General features: G+C 40.2%; 1 protein-coding gene across 3 annotated transcripts in view; it reads left to right on the top strand.

Moving 5' to 3' along the window:
- Positions 1–12,223, top strand: part of GRM1 (glutamate receptor, metabotropic 1) — a 767,595-nt gene that overhangs the window by 701,016 nt on the left and 54,356 nt on the right. For all 3 annotated transcript variants that reach the window (XM_006891654.1, XM_006891655.1, XM_006891656.1), the window contains one exon: positions 8,223–9,153. In XM_006891654.1, the coding sequence (XP_006891716.1) occupies positions 8,223–9,153 (931 nt within the window). The remainder of the gene's footprint in view (positions 1–8,222; positions 9,154–12,223) is intronic.

Genomic DNA, 12,223 nt, shown 5'->3' with positions numbered 1-12,223 from the left:
TCATGGCCTTGAACCCCATGCCTTCAGGATTGCAGCACAGCTTCTTGCCACTGGTCTACCAGCTCTGGTAAAATAAGAATATAAAAATTTAAAATAATATTGTGGAGCTCTGGTAGCCTAGTGGTAAGGAGCTGCATTGCCATACCAAAACCACATGGTTGGAATCCACCAGCTGCTTCATGGGAGAAAGAAGGGCTATCTCCTCCCACACAATTGTCTCAGTAGATCCATGGAAGGTTCAGCTATGAATCAGTTCTGACTGATGGTACACAGTTATAAAACAATATTACTCGCTGGGCTGGAAGTGAGGCATACTTGAAACATTTGTTAGTCAAAGTTAACAGCCTTCCGTATGGATTACACTTCAACATAAAGAAAACTAAACCCTCCCAACTGGATAAATAAGATGAGAAATGGAGAAAAGATTAAACTTTTCCAGGATTCCCTTTTATTTGGTTCTACAAATAATGCCAATGGAAGCAGGCAGGGGTCAATAATTCAAATCCTGATACAAATCTTGGTCTTTTCAAATGTTTCCTATGTACCTGAAAGTTGGACAATGAATAAAAGTTCAAAAAAGAACCACCAATGCCTTTAAATTGTAGTTTTGTCAAGGAGTATTGAATATACAGTGGATGTCAAAAAAAACAAACACATTTGTCTTAAAAGAGGAGCAACTAGGGTACCTCTTAGAGGCACAGATGGTGGAACTTCATCTCATTTTGGGCATGTTCTTGGGAGGAACTAATCTTTGAGGTAAAACATAAGGGTCAGAGAAGGAGAAGGAAGACCTTCATCAAGACAGATTGGCACACAGACTACACAACGGGCTTGAGCATGACAGATACACATACACACACATATGCACCTACTTATTACAAATTCATATTCATAGATGATAGATAGATAGATAGATCAATCGATCCTGGCCACATGCCCAAATTATGTGAGATGGAGCTTCAAAATCCTAGCCTTCAAGGAGAAACATGGTTTCATCTTCTCCAAGAACAGACTTACTTTTTCTCTTGGCAGTCTATGATATGTTCACGACTCTTCTCCAGAACCACACCTTGAAGGCACCAATTCTTCTACTATCATCTTTAGTCATGTCCAGTTCTCTGTTGCATAGCAAATACTTGCGAAGACCATGGCCTGGATCAGGTGCCCCATAGTCTCTAGACTGACATAATTGTGCCTCAATGCTCTGGAAAGTTCCCTGAGAACAGATTTACCTAAAGCAATTAGTCTTTTGATTTCCTGATTGCTGATGGCAGGACTATTGATTGTGGAGCAGAGCAAGCTGTAATTGTTAACAATCTCAATTTCTTCTCCATCTATCATGGTATTTCCAGTTGGCATAGTGGTGAAAATCTTTGTCTTCTTGATATTGAACTTCAATTCATCTTGAAGATTACAGTTGTTGACCTTCTGTAGCAAGTGCTTCAGGTCCTCCTCAGTTTCAGCAAGCAAGGTTGTGTCATCTGCATTACATAGCTTGCTCATGGGTCTTCCTCCAATCTTGATGCCACATTCCTCCTCATTAAGTCCAGCCTCTTGAATGATCAGTTTTGCATATAAATTGAAAAGGTATGGAGACAGGAAGCATGCCTTACACACGCCCTTTCTAGTTTTGAACCATGCAGTGTTTCCCTGCTCTGTTTTGAAGACTGCTTCCTAGTACAAGTATAGGTTTTGCATAAGCACAGTCAAGTGTTCTGGGATTCCCATGTTCCTCAAAGTTAACCACAATTTGTTGTGATCCACACAGTCAAATCATTGCATAATCAATGAAACACAGATAGACATTCCCATGATACTCAGCTTTTTTCCAAAATCCATCTGACTTTGGCAATAATGTCTCTAGTGCCACAGCCTCTTCTAAACCCAGCTTGTATTTCTGTATTCTCTGCCAATTCGAGTAATTTCTGAATAATCTTCAGCAGGATTATGCTTGTGTGTGATATGAGTGATATTGTATGAAAATTTCCCCACTCTATTCAATAACCATTTTTTAAATTGGAATAAATATTAATCTCTTCCAGTTAGTTGGCCAGGTAGTTGTCCTCCAGATTTCTTGGCACAAACTGGTGAACACATCCAGGGCAGCATCTGTTTGTTGAAATATGTCAATTGGTATTCCATCAATTCCTTGGGTTTTATCTTTTGTCAAGTCCTTCAGTCACCTGAACTTCATCCTTCATCACCATTTCCTCTTGATCATATGTTGTTTCTTAAAACTCTCCTGTGTCAGACACTTCTAGTACAGTGACTGTACCCCTTCCATCTTTTTAAAATACTTTATGGATCATTAAATATTCTGCCATAGCATCCTTAATATTGCAACTAAAGGCTTGAGTTTGTTATTTCGTTCTTTAAGCTTAAGAAATGCTGAGCAAGTTCAGCTTTTTTTTATTTTTGGATTCCAGTTCTTTGCACAGTTCATTATAATACTTTGTCTTTCCTTGCTGCCCTTTAAAATCTTCTATTCAACTCCTTAACTTGTTGATTTCTTCCCTTTGCTTTGGCTTCTCAGTGCTCTAGTGCAATATTCAGAGTCTCTTCTGACATCCATTATGGTCTTTTCTTCGTCTTCTGTCTTGGTAATGACCTTTCGCATTCTTCATGAATGGTATTCTCGATATCCTCCCACAGCTCATCTGGTCTTTGTTTATTAGTGTTCAAGGTTTCAAATCTGTTGCTGAGTTGGTTTTTAAATTCAAGGTGGAAAGACTCATGGTCAAATTTTTATATTTGTTGGTTTGATTTGACCTTCCTTGGAGAAGGACATCATGCTTGGAAGAATGGAGGGACAGTGCAAGAGAGGAAGACCCCAGATGAGATGGATTTATACAGTAACTAGGGCAATGGGAGTTGGTTTGGTGTGTCAGAGTCAGTGATACTAGCTCAGGACAGGATAGGCTTCAGAACTATTGTACATGGGATCACTATGAGTTGTAAGCAACTCAATGGCACATAACAACAACTCTCTCTCTCTAGATATAGATATATAGAGCTAGAGCTAGAGCTAGAGATAGAGATAGAGATAGAGAGAGAGAGAGAGAGAGAGATGATAGAGATAGAGATAGATGATATAGAGATAGAGATAGATAGATAGATAGATAGATAGATATAGATGAGATATAGATGTAGATGGAGAGAGAGAGAGAGAGTTGTTGTTCCATATCATCAAGTTGGAACTGACTTATTCCTAATCCTCTAGAGGGTTTTCAGAGGCAGGTAATCACATGAGGAGATAGTCATCTTTCTCCCGTGGAGCAGCTGGTTTATTTAAACCACCCTTTTGATTAGCAGTGCAATTCCTTAACATTAATCCACCAGAGTGCTCTCTCTCTTCTATCTCTCTATCTCTCAGGAGCTCTGATGTAAAGTGGATCTGATATCCATCTGAGTTGGGGGAAACTAAGAGGGGATAAATAATATATACTGCACTGAAACAGATGAGGGAGAGAACTGTTCAGGAGGAATATATGATTAGGTATTATTGTCATGACAAGAGTCCAGAACGAAAGATGCATAGTGGAGTGGACTTGGAGGGGGGACATTTCATAACAATTAAATATTTCTTTTTCGTTTTTGTTTACTGTTCAATGAAAAAAGCGAACTGGGGTAGGGAGGTGTGGGCAGAAAAGAAATTGTAGAACAATGAATGACTGGAAATCCAAAGTCTCTGTAAACTTTCATTAAAATAAAAATAATTTTAAAAAGAAGCTGTGGTGCAAGCCCAAATAGAAGTTGTTTGAGGCCCCCAGCTGCTCCACAGGAGAATGATGGACAATCTCCTCCAGTACCAATAACTGTTTCTGAAAACCTGCCAGAGAGCCAGCTATGGGTTGGTTCTGACTGTGGTACAGAACAACGTGTGTGGTGTGTGTGTGTGTGTTTGTGTGTATGGTTGTTGATTGCTGTCAAGTAGACCATGACTCATAGCAACCCTACAAACAAAAGGCATGAAGGTTTTCTATAACTATCATCATTTATTAAAGTTGACTTGAGTCATCCAATGGTTCCGTGGGAGAAAAGACTTGATACTATGCCCCCTTAGTATGCAATGAGGGTTGCAGAGTGGAATATATTTGGGGGTAGGGGGTGGGGTTTGGGGAGGTGCGGGGGGGGGGGAGGATTGTGTACCAATGAGGGAGTTTTTCTTTTGCTTTTCAAGGAGAGGAGCAAAAGGGAGGGGGGAGGGGTTTGTGCTGGGAGAAGGGTGCAACAATGAATGAATGGAATCCCAAAATCTCTGTAGATGTTCATTGAAATGAAAAATAAACAACCTAAATTAAAAAAAAAAAACTCAAACCATTCAAATTCTTTTCCACACATGTATTCAAAGGGGATTTTTCTTCTAATATATTATGCATTAAAATGAAAGCAAAGTCCAGTTTATAATAAATAAATATCTAAATTATTTCTTTTAAAAAAAGTTAAAAAAAACCAACAAAATAAAACAACAAAGTAGGAAACTGTGAAGCAAATCTAGTATGTGTTCTTGGATCACATAAATATAAACCCACACTATGCCACCTAATAAGAACAACAATATATTTATATGTTCATTGTTGATTACAATCGAGTTGAGCGTGACTCTTAGCAACTCTATGAACAAAAGACCTAATGCCTTTCCATAACTATCATCATTTCTCCCAGTTCATAGAGTATCAGAGTCATGTGTTTTAGGAAGTGGATGCCACTCCTGCTCTCCTGCTTCCAAACCTGTTTTACAACTGGAAGCTCCACTAATCACAGACCACATTGGGGAAACCATTGTGGTATTTGATACCCCAATGGTACAAGGTTAAGCATCACAGCAAACCCAGGTTGTGTTACACAGCACATTGACAAAAGGTGTTGTACAAAGTGGAAGAGTGTTCCTCCAGATATACTAGGACTAGTTTCACTTAGCAGTTGTTAAGTGTCAAGTAGAATACAACTGAGAGGAAGTTTTGCACAAAAGACCTGAACTCTGTTCTGTAACTACTATAATTTCTGTACTTTTATAGAGTTTAGAGAGTTTGTAGAGTTTACAGAGTTTGTGGAGTTTCCAAAGGCATCTAGTTTAGGACGTGGATGCCACTCCTGCTTCCCAGCATAAATCAATCTGGAAGCTCATCCAAACATTGTACATAATGGGTAACCATTATTTAATTTGACAAGACTATGGAACAGTGTGCAGCATCACAGCAACACCAAGTTGTTCAGTTCAGCAAATAGACAAAAGATTGCTGTATCATTTAAGGAATATTTGAAAAATCAATAAATTCAGCCCAAGGGCCATAGTAGGGGTTTTAAAGACACACCTTTGAGCAGACCTCCACCCTAGGCAAAGGCTCACAGGCACCCGCTTTGGGGGGAAAAGGGGAAGTAATACACATCAAACCTGACCTCAAAAACTTCCCTTATGTGTCCATCAGGACTGCCATCAAGATGCAAGCAAGTAGCTAAGGCTTCAGGCCCCAGCATATGTATATGGCTAATTCATTACTATCGTGGCCTAGTGGTAAGGAGCTGCACACTACCAACCCAAAGACATGCTGGTTAAATCCACTAGCTGCTTCATGGGAGAAAATATGGGCAGTCTCCTTCTGTGCAGTGTATGACCTCTGCAAACCCACTGGACAGTCATCTGTGAGTCAGTTTTTACTTCATTACATGACAACAATGTAGATAATCTATATCTGTGTCTTTATCATCTATGTCTATGATAAACAACAACTACATATATATGTTATCGTGTACAGTCAAGTTGGAACTGACTCACAGCTCACCCTCCAGATGGTTTTCTGAGGCTGTAAATAACAAGGCTGCCTTTCCCCAGGGAGTTGCTGGTAGATTCGAACCATGCTGCTTTGGGATTGAAGTGTACTTTCTTACCACTAGGCCAGCAGAGCTCCTGTGATGTGATGGGATATACTGCAAACAGTGTTGAGGTTTCTGAGTAGCTGGGAATAACACTCTGTTGTGCAGAGTTAATTCGTAACTTCAGCTGCCATAGTTTCACTGCTGATCTGGGCAAGGATGCAGTGCTCTGCCGTGGGCTGCAGCAGCTGAGTTGGGGGCGGGCTGATGTAGAAATTATTTTGCTAAATATCAAGGATGAGAGAATGAAAATGTGATTTTCTACAAGTATATTTGTACAGAGGAGGTAGGAACATAAACAAGCCATTATATATACCAAAAAAAAAAAAAAAGGCTTATTGTTGTCAGTCCAGAGTGTGTTTTTCAGGGATCTCCCAAGTTCCAGGAGCAAACAGAGCATAATATGCAACCTTTGCAATCACTAAACAGAGTGATCATTCCTAAATTGACAAAGTAGGAAATGTCTCAATGAATTTTTCTGGAGGGCTTCAGGCCATGTTTTGCCAACCATTTTTCACAAATATATTAGCATGTGAATACTCTTCGATTCCTTCTAGTCTGGTCAATTTGGGCTGGGGTCTCATTTGGCCTACCATTCCATGTGGTCTCTGTGCACCCATTCCCTTATATATTCAACTGGGGCGGGGGAGATCCCCTGAAATTGTAAAACAAATCAGAATAACACATGAAACAATGTGGTGCTTATATAGATGAACAAGAGCAAAAGCAAAATTCAGGTAATAATGGTAAAAGAAACATGCTTATAAAAAAAAACAAAATGCCTACGATCCTTATGAAAAGGCCTGTGTCTGATTACCAACTGGCACAACTCAGTAGCAAAGGTTTCACTCACGAAAAATGTAAATATAGGACTAATTCCCTGATTCCATAAGCACAAATCCCCAGACCGGCTAATGAACTCAGCAACAAGAACCCAACAAAACCAGTCAGATCTCAGGCTGTACTTGAGGCTGGTTCACATGGTAACTCATCAGAAGTGCAGATTTGGGGCGCGAGGGGCCCAGTGAGTGAACTGGTTGATTGAACAGTTTCCTGGAATGCTACCAAATGGAGCTCATCACAATTGTTTTGGTGGAGTGTTTAGAAATATAAAAGGACCATCAGGCTAAATACATGAATTATGAAACAAAACTGCTTACCCCAGTGGTGAAAGTGTGTGCTCGCCAGGTTCTGTTTTTCTGAGTAGACTATTGATCTTCAATGAAGTTTTTTGAAAATATAGAGGCTATTTAGATGCATAAACTAGTTGACATAATCTATGCACATGTGAGTGCTCACAAGAACCTGTTGCTGATTGGTGAGTCTACCTGTAGTTGCCTGATTATCAGAAGAAAGGGCTGGCAGAGCCTGGAGGGCAAGTAAACGCATAGTCACTAAGGTGAGTTGCAGGTGATTGATTAAACAGGTTAAGCAGGTTCTGCTGGTTCCTTGTAACCATGACGGCAGAACTAGGAGTATTTTCATAAATATATTCATCTAATACACAACACTCTGTGAATGGAATTACCTGCAGTGCCTTATATCATTTCTCTCCCACCCTGAAGTAAAAATAAAAAACAAATCTCTTTTCTCAGTTTTGAGGGATGAGATAATTTAGTTAATATTTGGGAACATAATATTTCCTTTCAAGAGCTAGTAGGTGAAAGAGATCATTTCTCTTTGGTGACATTATTAGAGTAGAAGTTGTTAGCTTAATGTCAGGTTCGAGATTGCAGTTAAAATGTGACTAAAAGTATGTAATATAAGGTGAGTAATATGGCATTCCTTAGTCAGCTGGATGCAGATTCTTGTGAATAATTCAAAGTAAGTTATGATTAAAATACTTGGATGGCAAAAAAAATACTTATCCTTGAGTTGAACTAACCTCTGGACACTCACTACATAAAAATAAATAAGAGTATTATTTTCTTTTTATTCATTATTAGTTTTATAACTGTTTCATTTAGCATTTGTTTAACCCTTACTGGAGACATAACTTGCTTTCCCTTTTTGTGTATCTAAAAATATAGAGCCAAGTTTCATCTAATGGTGGTGTGTCTTGTTATAATGCTAATATTGAAAGAAAAGATTTTCTGTAGATTCATGTATATCACATTAGGTTTAGAACAAGATTAGGTCTGGGGACATGATTGCACTGGGAAGACAGTGGTTTATCTTCCTTTGTGGAATAGTGAGCCATGGGGGGAGGGGGGTGGAATCCAGTAACAACATTAAAGTAACACAATGGAAGATTTTACAATAAGCTACTCTAGGAAATAGTAAGCCTTATCGTTACTGCTCTGTGGAAAGGTTGAATTTGTTTCCTGAACCTGTTCTTCTGACCACAGGCTGTGAACCCATTCCTGTCCGCTATCTCGAGTGGAGCAACATAGAATCCATCATCGCCATCGCCTTCTCGTGCCTGGGCATCCTCGTGACGTTGTTTGTCACCCTCATCTTTGTGCTGTACCGGGACACGCCAGTGGTCAAGTCCTCCAGTCGGGAACTCTGCTACATTATCCTCGCTGGCATCTTCCTGGGCTACGTGTGTCCTTTTACACTCATCGCCAAACCAACCACCATGTCCTGCTACCTCCAGCGCCTCCTGGTCGGCCTCTCTTCTGCCATGTGCTACTCTGCTCTAGTGACCAAAACCAACCGCATTGCGCGCATTCTCGCGGGCAGCAAGAAGAAGATCTGCACTCGGAAGCCCAGGTTCATGAGTGCCTGGGCGCAGGTCATCATTGCCTCCATTCTCATCAGCGTGCAGCTCACCCTGGTGGTAACCTTGATCATCATGGAGCCCCCCATGCCCATCCTGTCCTACCCCAGCATCAAGGAAGTCTACCTGATCTGCAACACCAGCAACCTGGGGGTGGTGGCCCCTTTGGGCTACAACGGACTCCTTATCATGAGCTGTACCTATTATGCCTTCAAGACCCGCAACGTGCCCGCCAACTTCAACGAGGCCAAGTACATCGCCTTCACCATGTACACCACCTGCATCATCTGGCTGGCGTTTGTGCCCATTTACTTTGGGAGCAACTACAAGATCATCACGACCTGCTTTGCAGTGAGCCTCAGTGTGACGGTCGCCCTGGGGTGCATGTTCACACCCAAGATGTACATCATCATTGCCAAGCCCGAGAGAAACGTCCGCAGTGCCTTCACCACGTCGGACGTTGTCCGCATGCATGTTGGCGATGGCAAGCTGCCCTGCCGCTCCAACACCTTCCTCAACATCTTCCGAAGAAAGAAGCCAGGGGCGGGGAATGCCAAGTGAGTGACCTGACCTGGTTTCCCTCCCCTCCCCTACCCTCCCCTTGCCTTGCCTCACCTCCCCCTTCCTTCCTTCCCCTCCTCTCCCCTCCCCTCTCCTCCCATTCTCTTGCTATCCTCTTTGTCCAAATCCTCCATTTCCCTAACATGTCTCCTGAGTCTTTGTCTCCCTATAGTCTTTTCTCCAATTATCGAATTCTCCTGCCATAAAAAAATAATACTGAGGGTCCTATTTCCCCTCTTTTCTCTAAATAAGCAGAGAGCAATGGAGTCACCACCAGCTAAGCAAACACAGCATCACCTTTGCCTAGAAGTGGTGACTTCAGTTTTGTTAGGAATATCTATCTCCTTTCACAGAGCTTTCCCTGCACAGAGTATCAACCTATCTCTGAGGTTTGAGTTCAAGATGCAAACAGGAAGACAGAGAAAACTATGCACACGGGGAAATAACTAATTGAAATTGAGCATCAAATATGTCCTGAAATAGGTTCCTTAAGTTACTATGCAATCATTTCCCTTTAGACCTTTTGAACTTACATGTGTATTTGCCATGAACTGGACTCTCCCTACTGCATCTTCTCAGAATAGTTTCATAGCCAAAAAGCATCAGAAGAAATAAGGAACCAGAGAAAGGTGAGCTCCCCCAAATTAGGAAGAACTAAACCATTTGGATTATTTTTATTACACTCAGTCTTCTAAACGTTTATGTAACACTTTTGTATCATCTTCTTGGCCTTGTTTTCCAAAGAAGATGTGATAGAATTGGCATATTTGATCTCCTTCTGAAATGCATGATAATAAACTTCACGTACTTTAGCACATTTTCAAATGACCTGGATGTTTTTAAAAATTCTAAAGGTGATGAAATTATTCAAGAATTCAGTCACTTTCACCATTAGCATCATTAACTTCACGTTTTTGAACAATTCTTTTAAAAAGAAGATATTTTACTGGCCATAATGATAACGCATATATTTTTGCAGCATTCTGCCCATCTAAACGAGAAATCAAACTACTACAGGAAGTTCCTGATTTTGTAACTGAGGAAACCATGTGACTGTAAATTTATGTGATTTTTTTAAAAAATGAATTTCTAACTTTGCATTCCTTCCTTGCTTAGCTCTTAACCAATAGAAATTTTCTTTTTTCCTATCAAATATCTACAAGCCTTAAAATTCTTAGCTTTCTATTGTACTTGCCAAGCAAAAACATGAGCATCTGTTAAGGAAATCGTATAGTTGGTGTGATAATGAAATGAGAGAGTCTTTGGGAAAACAAGTATTTGGAATTCATGCTGCTATTATTGTTTCAAAGATAGACATTGCTAAATGGTGAAAGGTGAGCAGTGAAGATAATCTTTTACGTATACTTCTTAGGGTATCGATTTGAAGTTCTTCAGAAAATGCTTATTATGAGATTTACTTAGAGTTAATTTTTTTCTACTTTGCCAGTGAGTTTTTTGGTGTTTTTTTTTTTTATGCTAGCCAACATTTCCATCCCCCCCCCACCTCTGTCTCAACCGCCTGGCAGAGAGTTATCAGCAAATATGCAAGCAAAATAGCACAGTGGAATGAAAAAAAAAAAAAAGAGCAGAGCTCGAGTCCAGATGTGAAATAGCACCATAGACATTTGCATCAAGAGAAAAGGAAGAAGAGGAAATGAATTGGAAAGGAGGGAAAGATACACTGGAAGCTGAAAAGCTCCTTGGGATTCAGATTTTCTTTATCACGTTGTCTGTTTTAGTCTGTAGGGGGTTGTGCTGTTAATCCAAGCACTCCACCTCTCTGGCAGTTCAAATCCACGAGTGGCTCCAATGGGCAATCTCCTCCTATTTGATTTACAGCCTTGGAAACCAGCTGGAGGGTCAGCTATGAATCCACGCTGACTCAATGACAATGAATGAATATATGAGTGGTGTTTTTATGAGATTCCATCATTGTCCAAATCCACCTTTCCACTTTTTTTGGCTTCTATTACGGTTCTCTAGAAACTTTCATATGTCTTTTGAACATGAGTCCTATCCGAAAGCTGTTTCTCTATTTCATGAAAGGAAAGAACCTATACGCTCAAGAAGTCTTGGATTGGTGCTAAGGAATCCGAATCTTTTTAAAGACCCCATGGCGATTCCATGTGCCATGTGTAGACATGTGTGGACAACAGCCCACGAGCACATTGATGCTTCATATGTGGAACTTACAGCTCAGAGATGATGATACAATGCTCAGTACTTCCACAAGCAACCAGACATTGCAGCGCATGCTAATTACCTCCCCACACGTGAAACTGCTTTGCTTGAATACTGATAAAAGTCCTTTACTATGATGACGTTAGGAGCCCAGGTGGCATGGTAGTTAAAGCAGTTGACTACTAACTAAAAGATTGGCAATTTGGTCCTTCCATGGCCTAAAGATGCGGCAGGCTGTTTCTACAAAGATTACAGCCTTAGGAACCTTCAGCTTCAGCTCTGTCCCACAAGTTGTTATGAGTTGAAATTATCTCAATGGCAATGGCTTTGGCTTTATTTGATGTTAATAAATCTAGAAAGGAAATTACACACAATTTTTTTAGGAGCTCACTTCTGAGAAAAGTAAAACAAGAAAACAAAAGACCCCAAAAGCATTGTTTTAAATAAATTTGTAGTTGTGTCATGAATGCTGGTTTCACAATTGAACTGTTTAACTATTGGCTACAATTTTGCCAGAAATACCAGATTGTTATAGTGAGAAAGATGTTACTAAATAACCTTTGGAACACACTGAGTTCTTGGTACAGTGTGTGGCTTCTCCAAAGAACCCACACAGCTGAGCTGACCCACGCAGATTATTTGAAGCTAAACTTCTGTGGAAAACATTTACTCATTATGTTTTCCTCACTAATTCTGTTGTTTCTCTGGTAATTATGATGTATTCCTGGTGACAATAATTTTTAACTATACCAATAATCTCCATGCCTGTTTTCATCTTTTTTTTTTAAAGAAAGGTGTTTACACTTCCCTGGCTTATTATGAAGTTACAAACCCCCTAAACAATCTAATAGTCTTCTAACACAACAAAAATGCAGCAGAGTTGTA

Source organism: Elephantulus edwardii, unplaced genomic scaffold, assembly GCF_000299155.1.
Source record: "Elephantulus edwardii isolate Elephantulus edwardi_28Jun2011 unplaced genomic scaffold, EleEdw1.0 scaffold00102, whole genome shotgun sequence".
In the NCBI taxonomy this organism is placed as follows: Eukaryota; Metazoa; Chordata; class Mammalia; order Macroscelidea; family Macroscelididae; genus Elephantulus; species Elephantulus edwardii.
The sequence above is the reverse complement of the archived record's forward strand: the minus strand, read 5'-3'. Positions and strand labels throughout refer to the sequence as shown.